General features: G+C 39.7%; 1 protein-coding gene across 3 annotated transcripts in view; it reads right to left on the bottom strand.

The window, feature by feature from the left end:
* The window catches only part of vps13c (vacuolar protein sorting 13 homolog C), a 386,360-nt gene that overhangs the window by 252,400 nt on the left and 112,339 nt on the right, over nt 1–21,621 (bottom strand). For all 3 annotated transcript variants that reach the window (XM_059945986.1, XM_059945984.1, XM_059945985.1), the window contains 4 exons: nt 19,007–19,176; nt 12,622–12,775; nt 6,252–6,331; nt 5,693–5,752 (listed from right to left, as the gene is read on the bottom strand). In XM_059945986.1, the coding sequence (XP_059801969.1) occupies nt 5,693–5,752; nt 6,252–6,331; nt 12,622–12,775; nt 19,007–19,176 (464 nt within the window). The remainder of the gene's footprint in view (nt 1–5,692; nt 5,753–6,251; nt 6,332–12,621; nt 12,776–19,006; nt 19,177–21,621) is intronic.

Below are 21,621 nucleotides of genomic sequence, written 5' to 3'. Positions count from 1 at the left end.
ATCGTTGGAAGAATGAAATTTCCAGCTGTATCTCACTTGAAAAAATTACATATAATTTAAGAGATAAATACGAAACATTTTTGAAAATTTGCGCCCTTATTTACAAAAGACAGGATTAAATATATAGGTGCTCTGAAGATAAAATAATTGGTTACTTGGGGAAAGAAATTAATATATATACTAAAGTTATTACAAACTCCGTGGAGCATGTGGGGATCTTCTGATATCCAGGCACTCTTTCTTTCTTTCTTTCCTTTCTTTCTTTTTTCTATAGGGATGTTAGGGGGAGGGGCTAAGGGGAGGGGGGAAGCATTTTTTTTTCTTTCTGTAATCATCCGAAAAATTAATAAAAAAAGTTTTTAAAAAAAGAAAGAAAGAATGCATGCTTAGCTCACTACTCAATTCATTCTAAGACTGTTTGGCTAGGCACTGAATAAATGACATCTATAAATTCACCACTGACACCAATATTGTTGGCAGAATCTCATACAGGAGTGAGGTAGTTCAGCTGGTTGAGTGGTGACACAACAATAACTCAACGTCAGGAAGGCCAAGCAATTTATTCTAGACTTCAGGAAGGGGAAGTCAGGGAACACACACCAGATCTTATTAAGGGGTCAGCAGTAGAAAGAGAGAACGACGTTTATTTTCTGGGTGTCAGCATCTCAGAGGATCTATCCTGGGCCGATCACAAAGAAGGCACAGCAATGGCTGTACTTCATTAAGAGTTTGAAAAGATTTGGCATATCACCAAACAGTCTAGTAAACTTCTACAAAAATATGTATGACAGCATTCTTATTGGCTGCATAACCACCTGGTATGGAGGCTCCAATATGTAGGATTAAAAGAGGCTGCAGAGGTTTATAGACTCAGCCAACTCCATCACAGGTACAACCCTCCCCACTATCAATGACATCTTTAAAAGGCTGCCCCTCAAGAAGGCGGCATCCATTACCATAAGGAAATGCCCTCTTTTTGTTACTAGCATTGGGGATGAGGTACAGAAGTCTAAAGATCCAAACTCAAAATTTTAGGAACAACTATTCCTCTGCCAACAAATCTCTGAGTGGTCCATGAATCTGTGAACAGTATCTCGCTAATTCTTTTTCACACAATTTATTTTGCACTATACTACTGTAAGAAAACCACTAATTTCACAATATAGTCCACTGATAATAAACGTGATTCAGATTTGCGTGTGCACCAAGATTGAGCTCCAAGCATTGACTTGTTCACCAAATCCACAAGATCAAGGTCCTCCAACAATCTGTTCCAGTTGCACTATATTACCCTTCTACAGTAAAGACTCCTGATAAGCTCCTGGAAAACATGGACCATTTCTTATAACTCAGAAGCCACAGCTCAATAAAGATAACCATCAATAATGAAGTTCACCACCACATTCAAAGCCCCAGTAGACCTTCAGGCTGACTTCAGAGAAGGGCATTTTAAGATTTTGGACCTGGCACAAAACTCAATCAAAGTAGCAGTGATCTTAGCCCTGTTTAGCAGTTCTGCGAGCTGAACAATTTACAAGGTACTGGAAATTATCACCAAAGTTGAATCTGCAAAATCTTCCAAATACACCACAATGATAAATGAACCAACATCAGCTCCCTCACTCAGGCAAACATCCCCAAAACCAAGCCCCAACATATTACAACAGTCAGATGTATGCTCATCCATGCTTGGCATGATGCTGTTAGAATTCATGGTGTCTCTGATATAGAGTGAGAAGTTTGAAGATTATGCACTAGCACATTGTATTCCCCTCTGGTAAATCAGCCCTAATAGAGGAGTTAGATAAAAACAGGGGATCCTTATAATAGAATCAAATCCTGAAAATGAGGTGATAAAGCGTCGCAAAGTGTAGAATCCTTGTAGGTAGGGCTAAGAAACTGCAAGAGAGCTGTTTGCTGTTGAGCCCACCGGGGGATCAGCTATTCTGGACTCTCTACTCAATGAACCATAACCGACTAGTGAGCTTGAGGTAAAGAAACTCTTAGAGGCCAGGAATCATTATATGACAGAATTCACCCTGCAATTTCAGAGAAAGAAGCTAAAATTAGATGTATCAGTAGAGTAAAGGGAATTACAAAGGCATGAGAGAGGAGCTGGCCAAAGTTGTTTGCAAGGGGACATTCGAAGGGATGACGGCAGAGCAGCAATGGCTGGAATTTCTGCGAGCAATTCAAAAGGCGCAGGATAGATACGTCCCAAAGGATCAAAGGTACGATGACTCAACTATGGCTGACAATGGACAACAAAGTCAACATAAAAGCCAGAGGGCATTAAATAGAACAAAAATTACTGGGAAGTCGAGGATTAGGAAGTTTTTAAAAACCAACAGAAGGTAACTAAAAAAGTCATAAAGAGGGAAAAGATGGAATATGAAGGTAAGCTTACCAATAATATTAAAAAGGATACCAATAGTTTCTTCAGATATATAAAAAGTAAAAGAGAGGGAAGAGTAGATATTGGGCCACTGGAAAATGACACTGGAGAGGAGATAACAGCTGAACTGAATAATTATTTTACATCAGTCTTCACTGTGGAAGACATTAGCAGTATGCCAAAAGTTCAAGTGTCAGGGACAGAATTGAGTGAAGCTGCCATTACTAAGGAAAATTTGCCTTGGAAACTGAATGGTCTGAAGGTAGATAAATCACTTGGACTAGATGGTCTACACCCTGGGGTTCTGAAAGAAATGGCTAAAGAGATTGTGGAGGCATTAGTAATGATCTTTCAAGAATCACTAGATTCTGGAATGGTCCCGGAAGACTGGAAAATTGCAAATGTCACTCTACTCTTCAAGAAGAGAGAGACAGAAGAACAGAAATTATGGGCTCGTTAAGTCTGATCTCTATTGTGGGGAGGACATTGGAGTAAATTCTTAAGGATGTGGTTTCAGGGTACTTGAAGGCATGTGATAAAATAGGCCCAAGTTAGCATAGTTTCCTTCAGGGAAAACCATGCCCGACAAATCTGTTGGAATTCTTTTAAGAAATAACAAACAGAATAGTCAAGGTAGAATCAGTAGATGCTGTGTACTTGGATGTTCAGAAGGCCTTTGACAAGGTACCACATGAGGTTGCTTAACAAGTTATGAGCCCATTGTATACAGGAAAGATAACAGCATAGATAGAGCATTGGCTGATTGACAGAAGGCAGAGAGGGAATAAAGGAAGTGGAGAGGATGTTTCATTTGGTAGGTGAGTCTAGGACCAGAGGGCACAGCCTCAGAATAGAAGGCCATCCATTTGAAACAGAGACAAGGAGGAATTTCTTTAGACAGAGGGTGGTGAACCTGTGGAATTTGATGCCACAAGTGCCTGTGGAAGCCAAATTATTGGGCAGAGGTTGATAGATTCTTAATCAGTCAGGGCATGAAATGTTTTGGGGAGTAGGGAAGAGACTGGGACTGAGAAGACGGAATGGGCTAAATGGTCTAATTCTGCAATACCATTACACATTATTCCCTAAAAACTACTGCACGATTAGATTATGAAACAACTTTTTCAACTTTGGCAATATTCAGGATCATAGAAATTGGTTGTCCCTTTGCCTTACTCTTTGAGATTTTAGTGGCTGTATTTAACAAAAGAATAAGGACAACTTTCTACTTCAACTACTGGATGTACAAACACGCTCTGTGAGGATGATTAAAAGATAGCATTTAAACAATGCAAGTAGCATAACAATGCTTTCCTTCAAAGACCAATACATGTCTGCACCAATTTATCTGGGTAAAATTTATTCTTTTAATCATAATAAATGCATTATGAAAATAGCATTAAAAGGGAGCTCCAATATTCACCTGGTGCTAATTAATGCTGAGCAAACTATAAAGTAACATAATGTAGTATACAACGGCTTGCTTGACTGACAGAGGAGATGTCAGGGCTAAGTTTTTTTACACAGAGAATGGTAAGTGCATGGAATGGGCAACAGTGGTGGAGGCAGATACGATAGGGTCTTTTAAGAGACTTTTGGATAGGTACATGGAACTTAGAAAAATAGAGGGCTATGGGTAACCCTAGTAATTTCTAAAGTAGGGAACATGTTCGGCACAACTTAGTAGGCCGAAGGGCCTGTATTGTGCTATAGGTTTTCTATGTTTCTAAACCAGTTTCTGCAGCCTACGTCACAAAATTTTACATGAACAACTAGTTTTACAACATCTGATACAATCTCAGTGACCCAATTAATTTGAAATATGTGGTGATGTGTAAGGAAGAGGAAATAAAATGACAGACACCAGGTCAAAGTTTGAACTCCAAATTTAAACTAGGGACTTTCCAAGTGAGCTCCTGCTCCAAATATGCTATACATATAAACTAGTTAAATTTGCCCTTTTACATTATACTGTACAGCACACAATTATAAAAGATTATCTGAAATTGATCAAACTAATCTCAAAATCAGAATTAGCTTTAGTGGTAGTGGTTGAAATACTACCAGTATGTGTCCTGTCCCACAAATGCTCAAACACTCTTGACCATTGCTACACAACCATCAAAAACACCTACCGTACCACTGACCACCGCCCCCCCCATATGGGGTGAAAAATGGCAGATGGAATTTAGTGAAAACAATGCAAGGTGTTGCACTTCAGTAGGACCAACCAGTGTAGGTCTTACATAGTGAAAGGTAGAGCACTGAGGAGTGTGGTAGAACAAAAAGATCTGGGAATACAGGTCCCTAGTTCATTGAAATTAAGTAGATAGTGTCATAAAGAAAGCTTTTGGCAACATGGCCTTCACAACTCAAAGCATTGAGTACAGGAGTTGGATGTTCTGTTGAAGTTGTATAAGACATTGATGAGGCCTAATTTGGAGTACTGTGTGCAGTTTTGATCACCTACCTACAGGAAAGATGTAAATAGGATTGAAAAAGTACAGAGAAAATTTATAAGGATGTTGCCAAGTCTGGAGGACCTGAGTTATAAGGAAAGATTAAATAGGTTAGGACTTCATTCCTTAGAACATAGAAGTTTGAGAGGAGATTTGATAATGGTATGCAAATTATGAGGGGTATAGATAAGGAAATGCAGCAAGACTCTTTCTACTGAGGCTGGATGGGACTACAACCCAGAGATCATGGGTTAAGGGTGAAAGGTGAAAAGTTTAAGGGAAACATGAAGGGAAGCTTCTTCATTCAAGGGTTGTTGAGAGTATGGAATGAGGTGCCAGCACAAGTGATGCTTACAATCTCCATTTCAATATTTAAGTGAGGTTTGGATTGGTACATGGATGGTAAAGGAATGCAGGGATATGGTCCCAGTACAACGTAATGGAAGTAGGCAGTTTAAATGGTTTGGCACAGACCAGATAGGCCAAAGAGCCTGTTTCTGCACTGTACCTCTCTATCACACTGACAGAAAGGTGTACTGTGTAAATGTCTGCATTTTAAGGAAATGCAAATTTATTGTATTATTTTTATCTTAATGTCATACTATTCTTCAATAGTTTCATTGCATCTAAATTTTATTTCCCTATAAATTAATCATTGATTTACATATTCTACTTCTTCCTAAATAAAACTGCATTTCTAAGCATTTCAACTAACTTGACATTCTTCATTTGGCTTCTCAAATACTTTCTAGGTGTTTTTCAAGATAACTTCAAAGATTTTGAAGTTACCTTGAAAAACATCTGTAGGGTATTGAGTATAAAGATAATAAAGACTTACCTTAAGTGTCTGTTCAGTAGCGTCAGGATTCATTTTAAAATGTGGACTACGTTTATCAATCTGCAACAATAAACCATTTGTTAAATTTTGCTTCAATTCAAGATAGATAAAAGTTATCAACAAATACTGTTTGATGCTTATTCACCACACGAGTCTCAATGGCAAGACAAGCATTTATTGGTGAACCACTACCACAAAGTTCCGTTATTTGAAAAAAATTACCATTTCACTCGAAGTCTGGTTAATTAAGAATGGAATTTGATATAGATTAAGTATGAATTGAAGTATGAAGTACAAGCATTTTGGCAGAAGTGATAAGGTAGGATTCAATAGATTTCTGCAGAGTATTGAGAAGGAAGTGAGTTTGGTTTCAGAGTTCAGTGATCTCTGAAGGTAAATATACAGGTAGATACAATGGTAACACTAGATAATTACCAAATTTAAGAGCTGGTATCCCTATGTCATACATTTAGGCCACAGCTAGAAGACCACATACAGTTCTGCTGTCCGCACTATTTTGTCTTAAGGAAGATACTTTGATGGAAGATTAACATCTAACCTTAATGTATTCCACTTTCAGGAGATCAGAACCTGCTGTATCTTCACAACAGATCAAATGAAGCTTCTGATTTTGGTCATCTGAGGAACACAAAGACATGACATGTAATTTTGATGGGTTTTCATTTAAAAGATCAGTTTACAATATTAAAGTAAGGAAAACCAGTGGAGAATTCTAAAACCAATTTATTTCTCCGAACAACTGAGAACTACCTACAAAACATATTATATCCAGCATCCACAAGTTAAGCACAACACATGGATTTAGGGAGTTCCACTTTTGTTGATAATCATGCACAATGGAATCAACATGGAAATTGTTGATGGCAATCTTTCCCTTAATAATTCCACAGCATTTGACCACCCATATTATACAATAAACCAAACAGATCTATCCACCATTATCAAAGTGACATGATAAATTTAGATGATACTTTTAAAAAGAGTAGAAGGGAAACCAACTGTGGCATTGAAAGGTATTAAGTTGTTAACATGGCAACCTGGGACGATCAAATTAACACGATGAATATGCGAGATCTGTGACTGGCTAAACAGAAAAGCGCATTGAGGATGTTACTATTTTTAATCATATTTGTGTGAAGGATAATCAGAAGCAATGACCTGACAACAGAGACTGAGAGATCGGGATGCTGCCTTCAGATTGGGGGATAAGATAGCTCTCAGGTCCGCAAAAGCTGCACTTTCCCACACCATCAGGAAGGCAAAACTGAATCATTCACTGAGAATATACAGCCACTTCTATGATACCAGAGACATGAGGTGCATGTGGCAGGACAATCATTCCCTCATGGACCACAAGTCCACCCTGCATGTCAATGACAGTGCCATTTCTCTTCCTAAGATGAATGTTTCTTGCACTTGGTTTGATGCACAGAAAAATGTGCTGGTGAGGAAGGACCCCCCCCCCCTTACTCTCCACCCCACCTACCCAAAGGGCAGGCACTTTGTGTGGCCACAGCTGATTGAGCCAGAGTCAACACACATAAAGCTGTAGGGCCTGATAACGAACCTGATCATGTGCTAAGTGACTATGCAGCCAAATTAACTGAGTTTCTAACAGATATCTTCAACACCTCTCTGAACATTGACCCCTCAGGCTTCAAGATGACCATCATCATCCCAGTGCCCAGAGTTTGGGGGGGGGGGGCAACAGTAAACTGCCTCAGCAATTACTGTCTAGTGGAACTGACCTCAACAATAATGAAATGTATTGACCAGCTGGTTGTGGATCATATTAAATCCCATCTTCCTGATACATTGGACCCCTTCCAGTTTGCTTATCACTGTAATCATTCAACTGATGATGTGTTAGCCTCAGCATTCCAATTCTTCCTATCCCACCTTGAAAATGGTGCCAGAATACTGTGTATTAGCTGCAACTAGATTTTTAATACAATCATCCCTCAGAAGCTGGTGGGTAAACTGTCCTTGTTGGGTCTCAACACCTGTCTCTGTAACTGGATCCTGGACTTCTTGACTGAAAGGCGAGTCAGTCTGAGTTGGCAAAAGCATCTCTAGCTCCATCATGCTGAGCACTGGCACTCCCCAGGGCAGTGTGCTCAGCCCACTGCTGTTGCATGACTACATTGCTAGATCCAGTTCAAACCAAATCATAAAGTTTGCTGATGACACATCAGTGGTTGGCCTCATCAACAATGACTGCGAGATGGCGTAAAGAGAGGAGAGTGATGTCAGCATAACAACTTGAGTCTCAATGTGGACGAGACCAAGAAAAGATGATTGTGGACTTTTGAAAGGTGCAGACTGACCACTTCTCATTGCACATACACGACTCCTTTGTAGAGAGAGATAGAAGCACCAAAGCATCAAAGATCCAAGAACCAAAAGCTTATCCCTCTGCATAATGCCTTCAACCATGCATCCATCTGACCTCCCTTTCTATTCCTCAACTCACTAGCTTGTGGCACCAAAAACTTCGAAACCTATAATGTTGAGAGATTATAGGTTTGAGCACCTGCTACTTAAATGCTGAGCTCCCTAAACTTATGCTATAGGACCTCATCCCTACCAACGTTACTCATAGCAACACACGGCACGACCACCTTCCCTCTTGTATCCTTGGCCAGAACAACAGGGAGGCAACATGCAATTCAGGAGTCTCATTTGTGGTCATATAAATACTTAGTTGCCCCTATCTCCCTCACAACAGAATGCATGAAATTGGCAGTAATGCAACACTGTTGATGCCAACTGCTGTAAAAACTCAAGGAAGAATGCATGAAACCACTCACTTACCCAGTGCTGGTCTTTCCCTAATGTACAACAGAGCCATCAAAGATGTCATAAAAAAGAGCTGTTACTGCTGTCTTCCCTCCCCCTTCAAGTTTACAACAGACTCCTACACACCTGCCTGCCCTTAGTGCCTTTGCTAGTGGTCAAGTACATTCTGTACCTGAAATGTGACCAACTCACCAAATCATAAAGACCTTCAGATATAACAGCAGAATTAGGCCATTAGAATCATAGAGTTATAGAACACTATGGCATAGAATCAGGCCCTTCAGCCCATCTAGTCCATGCTAAACTACCTCGTGTCATCAACCTGCCATGGAATCATAGAACACTACAGCACAGAAACAGCCCATCAAGCCTGCTATGCCATTCAATCATGCTTTCAACCCCATTCCACTGTTTACTCCCTAGAGGATTGTTAAACTCTTTACCAATCAAGAACCATTCAATCTCTGCGTTACGTATACCCAATGACTTGGCCTTTACAGCCTTCTGTGGCAATGAATTACACAGATCCACCACTGTCTGACGGAAGAAATTCCACCTCATCTCAGTTCTAAGATGATGACGTAAAGTGTATAAGATGATGAGAAGCATTGATCATGTGGATAGTCAAAGGCCTTTTCCCAGGGCTGAATGGCTAACACGAGAGGACACAGTTTTAAGGTGCTTGGAAGTAGGTACAGTGGAGATGTCAGGGGTAAGTTTTTTTTATGCAGAGAGTGATAAGTGCATGGAATGGATTGCCGGTGACGGTGGTAGAGTCGGATGTGATAGGGTCTTTTAAGAGACTCCTGAATAGGTACATGGATCTTAGAGAAATAGAGGGCTATGCGTAACCCGAGGTAATTTCTTAAGTACATGTTGGACACTGCATTGTAGGCCGAAGAGCCTGTATTGTGCTGTAGGTTTTCTGTTTCTAAAGGGACAAAGCTCTATTTTGAGACTGTACACTTGGATCTAGAATCTCCAAAACTAATGGAAACATAGTCTCCATGTCCACTCCATCTAGCCCTTTCTTTCTTTTCTTTTTAAATCTTTTTATTAGTTTTAAACAAACATAAATGAAACATGAATACAAAATGTTTGAGAGTACATAATTAATAGTTTAAATAGACATTCAGATGTATAATAATAAAAATATATAACCTCTCAAACTCAGAACATTAATGAACAAAGAAGTAAAAAGAGAAAAAAAAAGAAAAACCCCCAAAAAAAGAGAGGAAAAAAAAACAAAAAAAACACTAACCAACATGGGCCATTGAATAATATTAAGTACATATACAGTAGTGCCAATAACTCAGAACCTCCATCCAATTAATTAAGGATAATATAAGTAAGGTTTAGGAAAAGACAATTCAACTCATGTGAAAATGTTGAATAAAAGGTCTCCAAGTTTCTTCAAATTTAACTGATCAAAAACCACACTTCTAATTTTTTCTAAACTCAAACAAGAAATAGTTTGAGAAAACCACTGAAATACAGTTGGAGGATTAATTTCTTTCCAATTCAATAAAATAGATCTTCTAGCCATTAATGTAACAAATGCAATCATTCGTTGAGATGAAGCGGATAAACGATTATTATCCGTCATTGGTAAACCGAAAATTGCAGTAAGAGGATGCGGTTGGAAATTAATATTTAAAACTCTTGAAATAATACTGAAAATATCTTTCCAATAATTTTGTAAACAAGTACAAGACCAGAACATATGAGTCAATGAAGCAACATCAGAATGACATCTATCGCAGGTTGAATTAAGATGAGAATAAAATCGAGCCATTTTATCCTTAGACATATGAGCTCTATGTACAACCTTAAATTGTATTAGAGCATGTTTAGCACTATCTAGCCCTTTCAATATTCAGTAAGCTTCAAAATATCCTTGCTCATCCGTCTGAACTCCATCAAATACAGGCTCAGAACCACCAAATGACCCTCATACATTAAGCCAGTCAATTCCAGGATCATTCTTGAAAACCTGCACTGAACTTCTCCAGAGCCAGGGATACAGGGCCAAAAATTTTCCGTAGACACAGGGCCAAAAATTGCTCACAATATTCCAAACGCAATCTCACCAATGTCCCCGAAAGACTCAGCTTTATATCATTGTTTTATAGCCTTCTTGAAATGAATGCTAGCATTGCATTTGAGTTATTTACTACCAATTCAACCTGCAAATTAACCTTACAGGAATTCTGCACTGTTTCCCAAGCCCCCTTATGAGTTTTCACCCACTTCTCTACTAATTGAGAATATAGTCTATACTTTTATTCTTCTCTCTAAAGTGCATAACCCTCTGTCTAATATTTCTTTGCCCATGTTGCTAAGCCCTCCAAGTCCTGCAGATTCTCTGCCTCCATGACAACACATGTTCCTCCACCTATCTTGGTATCATTTGCAAACTTGGCCACAATGCTATCAGTTCCTGTTCATTAATGTATAAAGTGAAAATCTATAGGCCTGTGGAACTTGACTGGTCACTGGCAGCCTTCTTGAAAAGGATCCTTTTATCCCCACTCTGTCAGTCAGTGTAGCCATACCAGTACCCCTCGTCATCAATACCAAGAGCTCTTATCTTGTTTAGCAGACTCGCGTGTGGCACCTTGCCACTGACTTCTTTGTCTAATTTTTACAGATTTGTCAAGTAAGAACTGCCCTTAATGAAACTGTACTATCTATACATTAATGTATTTGCAAAAACATACTAGCTCCAAAATTTTCCACATCCTGGATACTCCATAACAATCCAGCTGCAACTCCAATACTCCATGCTCAGACAACAACTGCAGGCATCGCTGGAGATATTGGATGTGCCCCTGATCCCCCCACATGCCACAAGAGCAAGATATGCTATGTAAGATTCCATATCCACTAGTACAGTCACTAGTACAAAGGAAAAAGAAAGAAAAGAAAGAATCCAAGGAAAACATGACTCAAGTCTACAGAAAAGCAGGTTGTGAAATGTATAAATTCTTCTTTATTCCTCAAAATTTTGTCCACTGGCAATGCTGTTCTGACACATCACTCAAAAGTCATACAAAGTCTTGCCATCTTCAGAAGTTTTCTGATGACTCTGCCATAGTTGGATGCATCAGCAAGGGAGATAAGGCTGAGTACAGGGCTACGGTGGGAAACTTTGTCACATGGTGCGAGCAGAGTCATCTGCAGCTTAATGTGAAAAAGACTAAGGAGCTGGTGGTGGACCTGAGGAGGGCTAAGGCACCGGTGACCCCTGTTTCCATCCAAGGGGTCAGTGTGGACATAGTGGAGGATTACAAATACCTGGGGATACGAACTGACAATAAACTGGACTGGTCAAAGAACACTGAGGCTGCCTACAAGAAGGGTCAGAGCTGTCTCTATTTCCTGAGGAGACTGAGATCCTTTAACATAGGCCGGACAATACTGAGGATGTTCTACAAGGCTGTAGTGGCCAGTGCTATCATGTTTGCTGTTGTGTGCTGGGGCAGCAAGCTGAGGGTAGCAGACACCAACAGAATCAACAAACTCATTCATAAGGCCAGTGATGTTGTGGGGGTGGAACTGGACTCTCTGACGGTGGTGTCTGAAAAGAGGATGCTGTCCAAGTTGCACGCCATCTTGGACAATGACTCCCATCCACTCCATAATATACTGGTTAGGCACGGGAGTACATTCAGCCAGAGACTCATTCCACCGAGATGTAACACTGAGCGTCATAGGAAGTCATTCCTACCTGTGGCCATCAAACTTTACAACTCCTCCCTCAGAGTGTCAGACACCCTGTGCCAATAGGCTGGTTCTGGACTTATTTCCACTTGGCATGATTAATTTACTATTATTTATGGTTTTATATTGCTGTATTTCCTCACTATTCTTGGTTGGTGAAGCTGTAACGAAACCCAATTTCCCTCGGGATCAATGAAGTGTGTCTGTCTGTCTGTCAACATGACAGTCAGATTTTCCTTCCCTTTGATCTCCCACATAAAAACAGACCTCAATCTTCATTTGGAACCAATCCTTAGCAATCAATTAAGACAGAAAACAAAAAGCAGTATGAATAATTAATACCATGTATTGACCATTTGCAAATATCTAAAGAGACAAATACTTACAAGGAACTTCACAATAATCAAAATTGATTTTTTTCAGATATGATGTGGATGTTACATCAAATGTTCTAACATTCACCTCAGTACCCAACTGAGACACACTGAAAACAAGCAAGGGATTCTTCAGGCTTTCCTGCCTTGCAAGTTCGACAACAACCTGCAAGCATAAGTTAAAGGATTGTTTGTTAGTGATTATCTGAATACGAATTACTCATATTGTACATTAGATGCAGTCTTTAAATCTACCTGATAGCTCAAAGAACCTTTCCAGCAAAGTAATTTAAAATCAAGGAATTGCAAATATTGGAAATCTGTATTAAAAACAGAATGCATTGTAGATACTGAGCAGGCCTGGTAATGAATGTCTTATGAAAGAAAGGGAGATAACATTTCAGGACAATAATCTTCCTTCAGAACTTGAAAAGAGAGAATATAAGTGTGTTTGCCTGCAAGCTGTGTCCTGCAATTCTGCAATTGTGCAGGGTAACCGACCAACTAGATGGCACTGAAAACATGAGGGTCATCTGAACAACCCTGGTCTTCACCCTGCACAGACAGGCTTTATTCCCCTCTGCATCACATCTAACCGGAAGACCACAATCTGTGTGGTTTGGTAATAATATCTCCTCCTCAATGAAAAAACAACATTGGCACACTTCAGGAGTGTGTGCTTCTACTCCCTCTATACCCATGACTGTATAGCTAGGTACAGCACAAATACCATCTATAAATTTGCTGATGATACAACAATTTTTGGTAGAATCTCAGATGGAGACAAGAGGAGATACAGGAGTGATATACCAGCTAGTTGGGAGGTGTTGCAGCAACAACCTTACAATCAATGTCAGTACGATGAAAGAGCTGATTGTGGACTTCAGGAAACCAATCCTCATAGAGGGATCAGAAGTAGAGAAAGTGAGCAATTTCAAGATCCTGGGTGTCAAGACTTTTGAGGATCTAATCCAATCCCAAAATATTGATTTAGCTATAAAGAAGACAAGATAGCAGCTATATTTCACTAAGAGTGTTACCTAAAACACTCAAAAACTTCTATACATGTGCTGTGGAGAACATTCTGATAGGTTGCATCACTGTCTGGTGGGGGGAGGCTACTGCACAGGAGAGAACCTGGAGCAAGTTGTAAAATTAGTCAGCTCCATCTTGGGTACTAGCCTCAAGATGTCCAAGACATCTTCAAGGAGAGGTGCCTCAGAAAGGTGGCAACTGTTATTAAGGACCCCCCATTACCCAGGACATGTCCTTTTCTCATTGTTACCATCAGGAAGGAGGTACAAAAGCCTGAAGGCACACACACAGCAATTACGGAACAGCCTCTTCCCCTCTGCCATCCGATTCCAAATTGGACATTGAACCCTTGAACACCATCTCACTTTTTTTAAAAATATATTATTTCTGTTTTATATTATTTTTAATCAAACTATTTAATATATTCTTACTGTAACGAATTTACCTTTTTTCTTTCTATGTTATTGTACAGTGCATTGTACTGCTGCTGCAAACTTAACAAATTTTACGACAGTGATAATAAACCTGATTCTGATTCTGTTTTCTCATTTTTCAAGTTCTGACAAAATATCATTGACATAAAAGATTCCTTGAAAATCTTGAATATCATTGACTATATCAAATATCATTGACTTGAAAGTCTTTTTCTCATTTATGATTTTAATTTGTGAAGTTAACATGTAAAAAAAATTATACAGTGGATAGTGTTAATAGAAAGCAATAAAAGAAACGACACTATGAAGGACATAATACTTGCAAAATTAACTTGGAGTTCCCATGTGATTCATTCATCACATTTGAAATTCAAGTCTAACTGCTAATCATGAATGCAACACTAATTACTCATGCACTGTATCAGTGGAGATGGGTGGAATTGTGAATGTTGGTTGTCAAAGGATACAGAAGTTACTGATATTTATTTATTTTATTTATGCAGAGAGAGTGCAGAGTAGGCACTTCTGGTCCTTCGAGCCATACAACCCAGCAACCCCAATAACCCCAACTTAACCCTAACTTAATCAAGGGACAATTTACAATGACCAATAAACCTATCAGGTACATCTTTTGACTGTAGAAGGAAACCTGAGTACCTGGGGAAAACCAAAGCATTCCATAGAGAGGATATAGAGCGAATATTTACAGAGGATGCTGAAATTGAACTCCAATGCGCCCAGCTATAATAGTGTTACACTAACTGTTATGCTACCTTGGCACCCATGGATATGAGCAGAGAACTGGCAGATGGAGATACACCCAGGCAAATATGAGATGCTGCACTCTGGGAGGTCAACTGTAATGAGGAAGAAAATGGCAAGACCCTCAACAGAATTAATGTACGGAAGGACCTTTGAGTCAAGTCCACTGTTCCTGACAGTGGTCAAGCAAATAGATAGCTGGGTTGGGACACTGAGTAAAAGAGGAAGGAAAACATGTTGCAGCTAAGTAAAACTTCCATGAAGCTACACTTAGTATTGTGTTATTATCCTCATTACATGAAGGATGTAGAAAAGGATGCAGAAAATGCTTACCAAGATGTTGCCTGGGTTAGAGAATATGAAATATAAGGAGTGTTGGACAAACTTGGATTGATTTCTCAGAAGCAGCAGAGGCTAAGGTGAAACCTAACAGAAGTTATAAGATTATGAGAGGCATACATAAGAGCTGAAAGGATTCAAGAATCGTTCTTTCAGGACAGAAATGTCAGATACTAGAGAACATGCATGTAGGTTTGAAGTTGTGCAGGGCATGTTTATTTTTACGGATTCTGGTGGGTCCCTAGAATGCATTGCCAGGAATAGTGATGGAAACAGAAATGATAATGGCACTTAATGGGGCTGTTAGATAGACACTGATAACCATAAGACATAGGAGCATTTGACCCATTGAGTCTGCTCCGTCATTAGATCATGGGTGATTTATTTTTCCTCTCAATCCCATTCCCCTGCTTCTCCCTGTAACCTTTTGACGCCCTGACTAATCAAGAACTTCTAAACCTCTGCTCTAAATATACTCAAAGACTTGGCCTTCACAATCATCAATTACAATGAACTCCAGATCCACCAACCTCTGCTAAAGAGATTCCTCCTCATCACATGAATATGCAGGGCATGAGGGGGTGTGGGTATGGATCATGTGCAGGCAGAAGAGATTTGGTCCAATTCAGCATTGTGTTCAGCGCAGATATCGTAGGCCAAAAAGCTGTTACTGTGATCTAGTGTTATGTTTTGTGAACTGTCAGCCTAAGCCACATGTTTTATTGTCACCTCACTCAGACTAACACCCACAAATGAAATACATGAAATCATCACATGCACTGAATCTATGCTTTCAGCTGTCCACCTTGACAGGCTTTTGACAAAAGACCATTACAATTTGCTACATTACATACTCAAGCATGGTCAACTTCATTACAATATCTACAATCTTTATTTCTGACCTATAAGCTTGGAACAAGAAGGAAGATTAACTCAGAGAAATCAAGAAGCTGCAAATAAGGTGAAATGGGTTTAGTGTAAACTAGACAACTGGGGCACCCTTTGAGATAAAGGTAGTGCAGTCTGATGTGATGTGCTTCGGAAATTAAAGAAGAAAAACTCAGTTTATTAAAGAATAAACACACGTAGCAAGACTTGTATAGCTCCCCGTTTAATGAAGGACACTTTTGATAACAACATTTCTGGTTGATCTGCCACCCTTCAAGAAAACACTTTCATTTCTTTTTTCCCAGTTTAAAGCCACATACAGATGACCATGCTGGAATACCAGTTTCTCCAGATAAATCAACACATTCCCCTTGGTTTGGCCTTGTATCTTATGTACAGTCATAGCAAAGCATGACTGTATCGGGAACTGGCTCCGCTGAAGAGGGACATCCCCTTCTGATAAATTGAGAGTAATTCTTCAGATCCTGACAATATCATTATTGAACGCACCAAAGTTTATCTTTGCTACGATGAGATTGTCATGCAGTTCTTCAACCATCATTTGCGTTCCATTGCAAAGCCTTGGTGGATCCAAGTTCCTCATTGAAATGATGGGAGATTCCCTCTTCTATTCCAGTTTATATGGCGGCAATTCAGAGAATTTGACCGAATCAAGGAATTCTGTTGGAAAAAGAGTGGCGTTAGCTCCTTCACTTACGGCATTGAAGGAACAGCATTCTTTCATGATTCCAGGGAAGCGTCTAATGCATGTGAAGTTTATTTTTCACTGAGAGAAACCAAGATAGAATTCTTCCAGAACAATTCTACAGGATTGTCAAAATATCGGGTAGTTGAAATCAATCCATTCGTCCATAGTTTTTGCTGGCAGAATCATATCTTCAAGTAATTCAAATTCATCGTTTTCATTTTTCTCAATCTTGTTTTCTCCAACATCCAATAAGAACTCAGAATATCGTCCTTCTCCTTCAATTGCATGTTTCTCTTCAATTGAAACTTGATTAAGCTTCTCCATAAGTAGGACTTTTTTATGCATGAATTCTCCACATCACTTCCATGTTTCACAATTGGTAGAAGCTGACAGAAATTGCCACAGCAAATGGTTAAAATACCTCCAAAGGTCTCATTCTTGCCGCATACATCAAGAAGACTCCAGTCCATGGCTTCGAAGCTCTCCCTCCTAATCATAGGGCACTCATCCCAGACAATAAGCCTCACATTTTGGAGTAAATTTGGCAGTATTGGTGTTTTTAATCGATGTTACAAAGGGCATCTTCATTGACTTTGAGGGCTATTTTGAATCTTGAATGCGCTGTCCTACAACCAGGCATCAATGTTGCTGCAATTCCTGATGATGCTACAGCAATATCAATACCTCCATCTCCCCTAACTTTAGCAAAGATCAAGTTGATGATAAATATCTTGCCCGTTCCTCTTGGTGCATCAATGAAAATCACTGAAGACAGATTCCTTTCCAAGCAGTCGCACAGATATTCATATACTTCTCTTTGCTCATTATTCAATAGGGGCTCCTTCTGTGAAACAAATTCATGTTGTTCATCTCTGTTGTATTGCAGGTCACGCAATAATTCCAGATTGCCAGCACTTTGAGTAACTGCACAGTTTTTTGGTGTTGGCAAGTGATATTCTTCAAGTGTTTTGCCCAAGTTCTCAAGTTTCTCTTGGAAACACAGAAGAGCTTGTCCATGATGCCTCTCATTGATCATGATATTAGGATCATTGATAGTTCTCCTCTCCATTTGTAAGAAATCTTCAGACATTGCATTCTTTAACTGGTTCCATAATTGCAGTGGATTGTTGATTTCAGTGTTTGTTAGCAAGACAACAAACACATCTCTCATTGCTCTGGGCAATGTTGTTCTATTTGCTTATTCCATAGTTTGCTGCCAATGATTGTCAGCTTGCAACAATCCTCTCTCTCTGTAGACATCTTTGAATGATGGAAGGATATCTCCATCATGTGTTTTCAATGATTCGAAAGATACTGGTCCCTTCAAGTGATGAAGAAGTCTCAACAGTAGAGGTCACCACTTCGTGGAGAAACTGTATACACTCAACTCAGGACATTTGCTTCAAAAATCCCAGAGTACTCCTCCACTCTTTTCCCCATTCTCCTTCTTTCCCATCCCAAGTGTAGAATCTGGGAATACCTGCATAGTACATGGTTCTTGCAAATGGATCGCAAGTGCAAAGATCATGAATTCCATTAAAGTGGTTCTTGCCATATCATTATTCAGTTGCACAGCAGCAAAATCTTGAAAGAGTACCTGATGCTGCTGGGGAAGGTGCACTTGAAGGCGAACAACGGCTGGTTTCCTCTTGTGAATTGGAAATCCAAGTATTGATCCTGCGGCTTCAGAGGGCCCAATATACCTGCCTGTCAAATACTGTGTGATTTTGTCTTCTCTATTCACTGCAAAAATTGCATGGAATCGGCTCTGTGAGCATCATGAGGCGCTGCTGAGGCTGGCCAAGCACATGCGTCTTGGTGTTGCGTCCTGATTTCAATGATGGCAGATCGGCTCTCGGGTCAAGAAAGGGCAGTTGATTTTGGCAAATGAACAATTTTATACTAATTTATAACCTGCATTCCGTAAGTTTGCGCATTTTAAGTTGATTTAGCCAAAAATAGTGCTGCTGTAATGCACTATTTGCGCTAATTGGAGGTCACAAACAGACAGACAGAGCATGAGAATTTTAGTATTGTATAGATGGGCACAAAGATTGGCAGTCCAAAGTACCCTTTGGTGGACAACTCTTATAACAAGACAATCCAAACTTCTGAAATAGAAACCATTCACCAAGATCAATCCATCAATTTAGCATAAAAATCTAATTTTAAAACAAAGGGAGTTATAGAGAACTCAAGTCAATAAGAAACATTCAGAAATGACTTATACCTCCTTAATCTCAAACTTCAGCTGGAGATCTGTGAGCTCCTCATTTGGAGTTTCATGATCTTCTTTCTGATTTTCTGCAAGCATTGCATCACCAGCTGCCACAGCAACGTCCTTTGGCAGGTCAACTTCTTCCACTGCATCACAGAACTCTTCTCCAGATTCAAGTGAACCTAAGAATTACCAAGATAATAAGTAAAAGCCAATAGAATACTACAAATGCAACAAAGAGACTTGATTGACAACAAACAAAATACATCAGTAATACTGCTTCGAGGACTTTACAGAAATACTTATTATTGAACGCTCTAAATATGCAATCAGTAAAGTAGCCACCAGACCTATTGCTTCACTCCAACCAATATGAATGTGCTCTTACTTCAAAATCTAGCATGGCAAGGAATTTAACAATTAATATTTATTTCTTCTATTCACTTGACATACAGCCATTGTGCAAGACAATTAAGAAATATTGCAATCACTTTCTCTGCAGAGATACTTAGTACACAAAAAAAAGTTTTGCTTTATTCTGGGCTAAACTGTGTTGACTGATGGCACTGGCTCCAAGGAAAACTTCTGCTATCAACCATTCTTGCCTCAGATTGTCCCCTCTGCTGCTGAACTCACTGTTGAACTGAGCGAACAGCAGTGGCTTACTGATCAGACGATGGCGGATCTGACAGAGTGGATGTTGAGATATTTTCACTTATGGCAGAGTCATGAACAAGCAGGCATAGCTGCAAAACATTATTTAAAACCAAGATGCATAGATACTTCTTTACTGAGAGGTTAAAGAATCTATGGAATTTTCAGCAATTGGGGGTGATGGAGGCTCTATCATTACATACCGTACTCACCGAAACTGTTCACAAAACTCCAAACGTGGTCTCAGCAACAACTTCTACAAATGTGACAGAATGTCCCATCTCCTATATTTAGTGCCGATTAATGGCCAGCATTCTAATTGTCTTTTTCACCATTCTGTGAAACAGTTTTCAATTAACTAAGTCCCTCTGTTCCACCACATTCTCCAGTGTCCTACCAGTCATAGTACACATCCTAGTCAGATTTAACTTTCCAAAATGCATCACTTCATACTTATCTGTATTGAAATCCATTTGTCACTCCTTGGCTTATTTCCATAAATGATCAAGATCCCCTTGTAATTCTGTGTCACTCACAAACTTACTAATCAAGCCTTGTGCATTCATATCCAAATCATTTACATAAATAATGTATAATAAGGACCCCAACACCAGCCCCAGCAGCACATTAGTCACTAGTCTCCATTCCAAAAAACAACTTTCAACCACCACTCTCTGTTTCCTAACTCCAAGACAATTTTGTATCCACCTAACCAGCTCTTCCTGATTCTATGGAATCTTATCTTCCAGTCCAGGTAACCATGCAGGACCATGTAGAAGACCTTGCTAAGGTCCAAATAGATTACATACATTGCTCTATCGTCTATCCTTTTTCGGTCATCTTTTCAAAAAAACTAAAGGTCCGTCAAGTATGACTTCCCACACACAAAGCCATGCTAACTCTACCTGCAAGATCCAGCTCATACTCTTTCTTTATCCTTCTAATTTCCCTTTTAAGAGTATTCCTCATATTTTTATAGTCCTCATGGGATTTGTTCGATCCCGGTTGTCTACAACTAATGGATACTCTCCTTTTGTTTCTCTCATTAGGTAAAGTTCTCCAAACTTGTCAGGTTTACTCTTCCCCTGAACACGGATATGCTGCTCTTGGAAACTTCTTAAAAGCCTCCCACTTGCCATTTGTTCCTTTCCTTCAAACTGGCTCACCTAATCAACCCCTTTTAGATCCTAATTCCCCCAAAATTAACTTTGTTCCAGTTTGGGACCCTAACCTGTGATCCTTTTCCATCTTGAAGCCAATAAACTTATGGTTCTTAAAGAAAGTCTTCCAATGTCTTGACTCTCAAAGAAAAAGATTTCACCTTGTCTCTATCCTAAATGGGTAGCCCTGTGTTTATAAATAGTGACTCAGAACTCTAAATTCTCCAATAAGAATAAACTTTCTCTCCACATCCACTCTGTCAAGACCCTTCAGGACCTCACACATTGCAATCATGTTCAACACCCCCTAACTTTTCCTACATCCAAGCCTACATTGGTGTCACTCCCCAACTTTTCCTACGCTACAACGATGACTACATTGGTGCTGCTTCCTGTACCCATATGGAACTCGTCAACTTGAGCATCAACTTTACCTCCAACTCCAGCCTGCCCTCAATCTACCCGGTCCATTTCCAACATCTCTTGATCCCTCTGTCTCTATCTCAGGAGATGGCTTACCTGATATCCATTATTAACCCACACTCTCACAGATACCTAGACTATCCCACCCTGTGACTAGTAAAAACGCCATCTCTTTCTCAATTCCTCCATCTCCACTGCATCTGCTCTTAGGTCAAGACCTTTCATTCCAGAATGAAGAATATGTCCTCCTTCTTCAAAGAAAGGGGCTCCCTTCCTCCAAATTCTGCCCTCAACCACATCCCTTCAATTTCACACACCTCTGCTCTCACCCCATCCTCCCGCCACCACACCAGGGATAGGGTTCATCTTGTCCTCAACTACCACCCCACC

The sequence above is a fragment of the Hypanus sabinus genome, chromosome 21 (assembly GCF_030144855.1).
Source record: "Hypanus sabinus isolate sHypSab1 chromosome 21, sHypSab1.hap1, whole genome shotgun sequence".
Classification (NCBI taxonomy): domain Eukaryota; kingdom Metazoa; phylum Chordata; class Chondrichthyes; order Myliobatiformes; family Dasyatidae; genus Hypanus; species Hypanus sabinus.
Note: the sequence above shows the minus strand (reverse complement) of the source record. Positions and strands in the feature narration are given on the sequence as shown.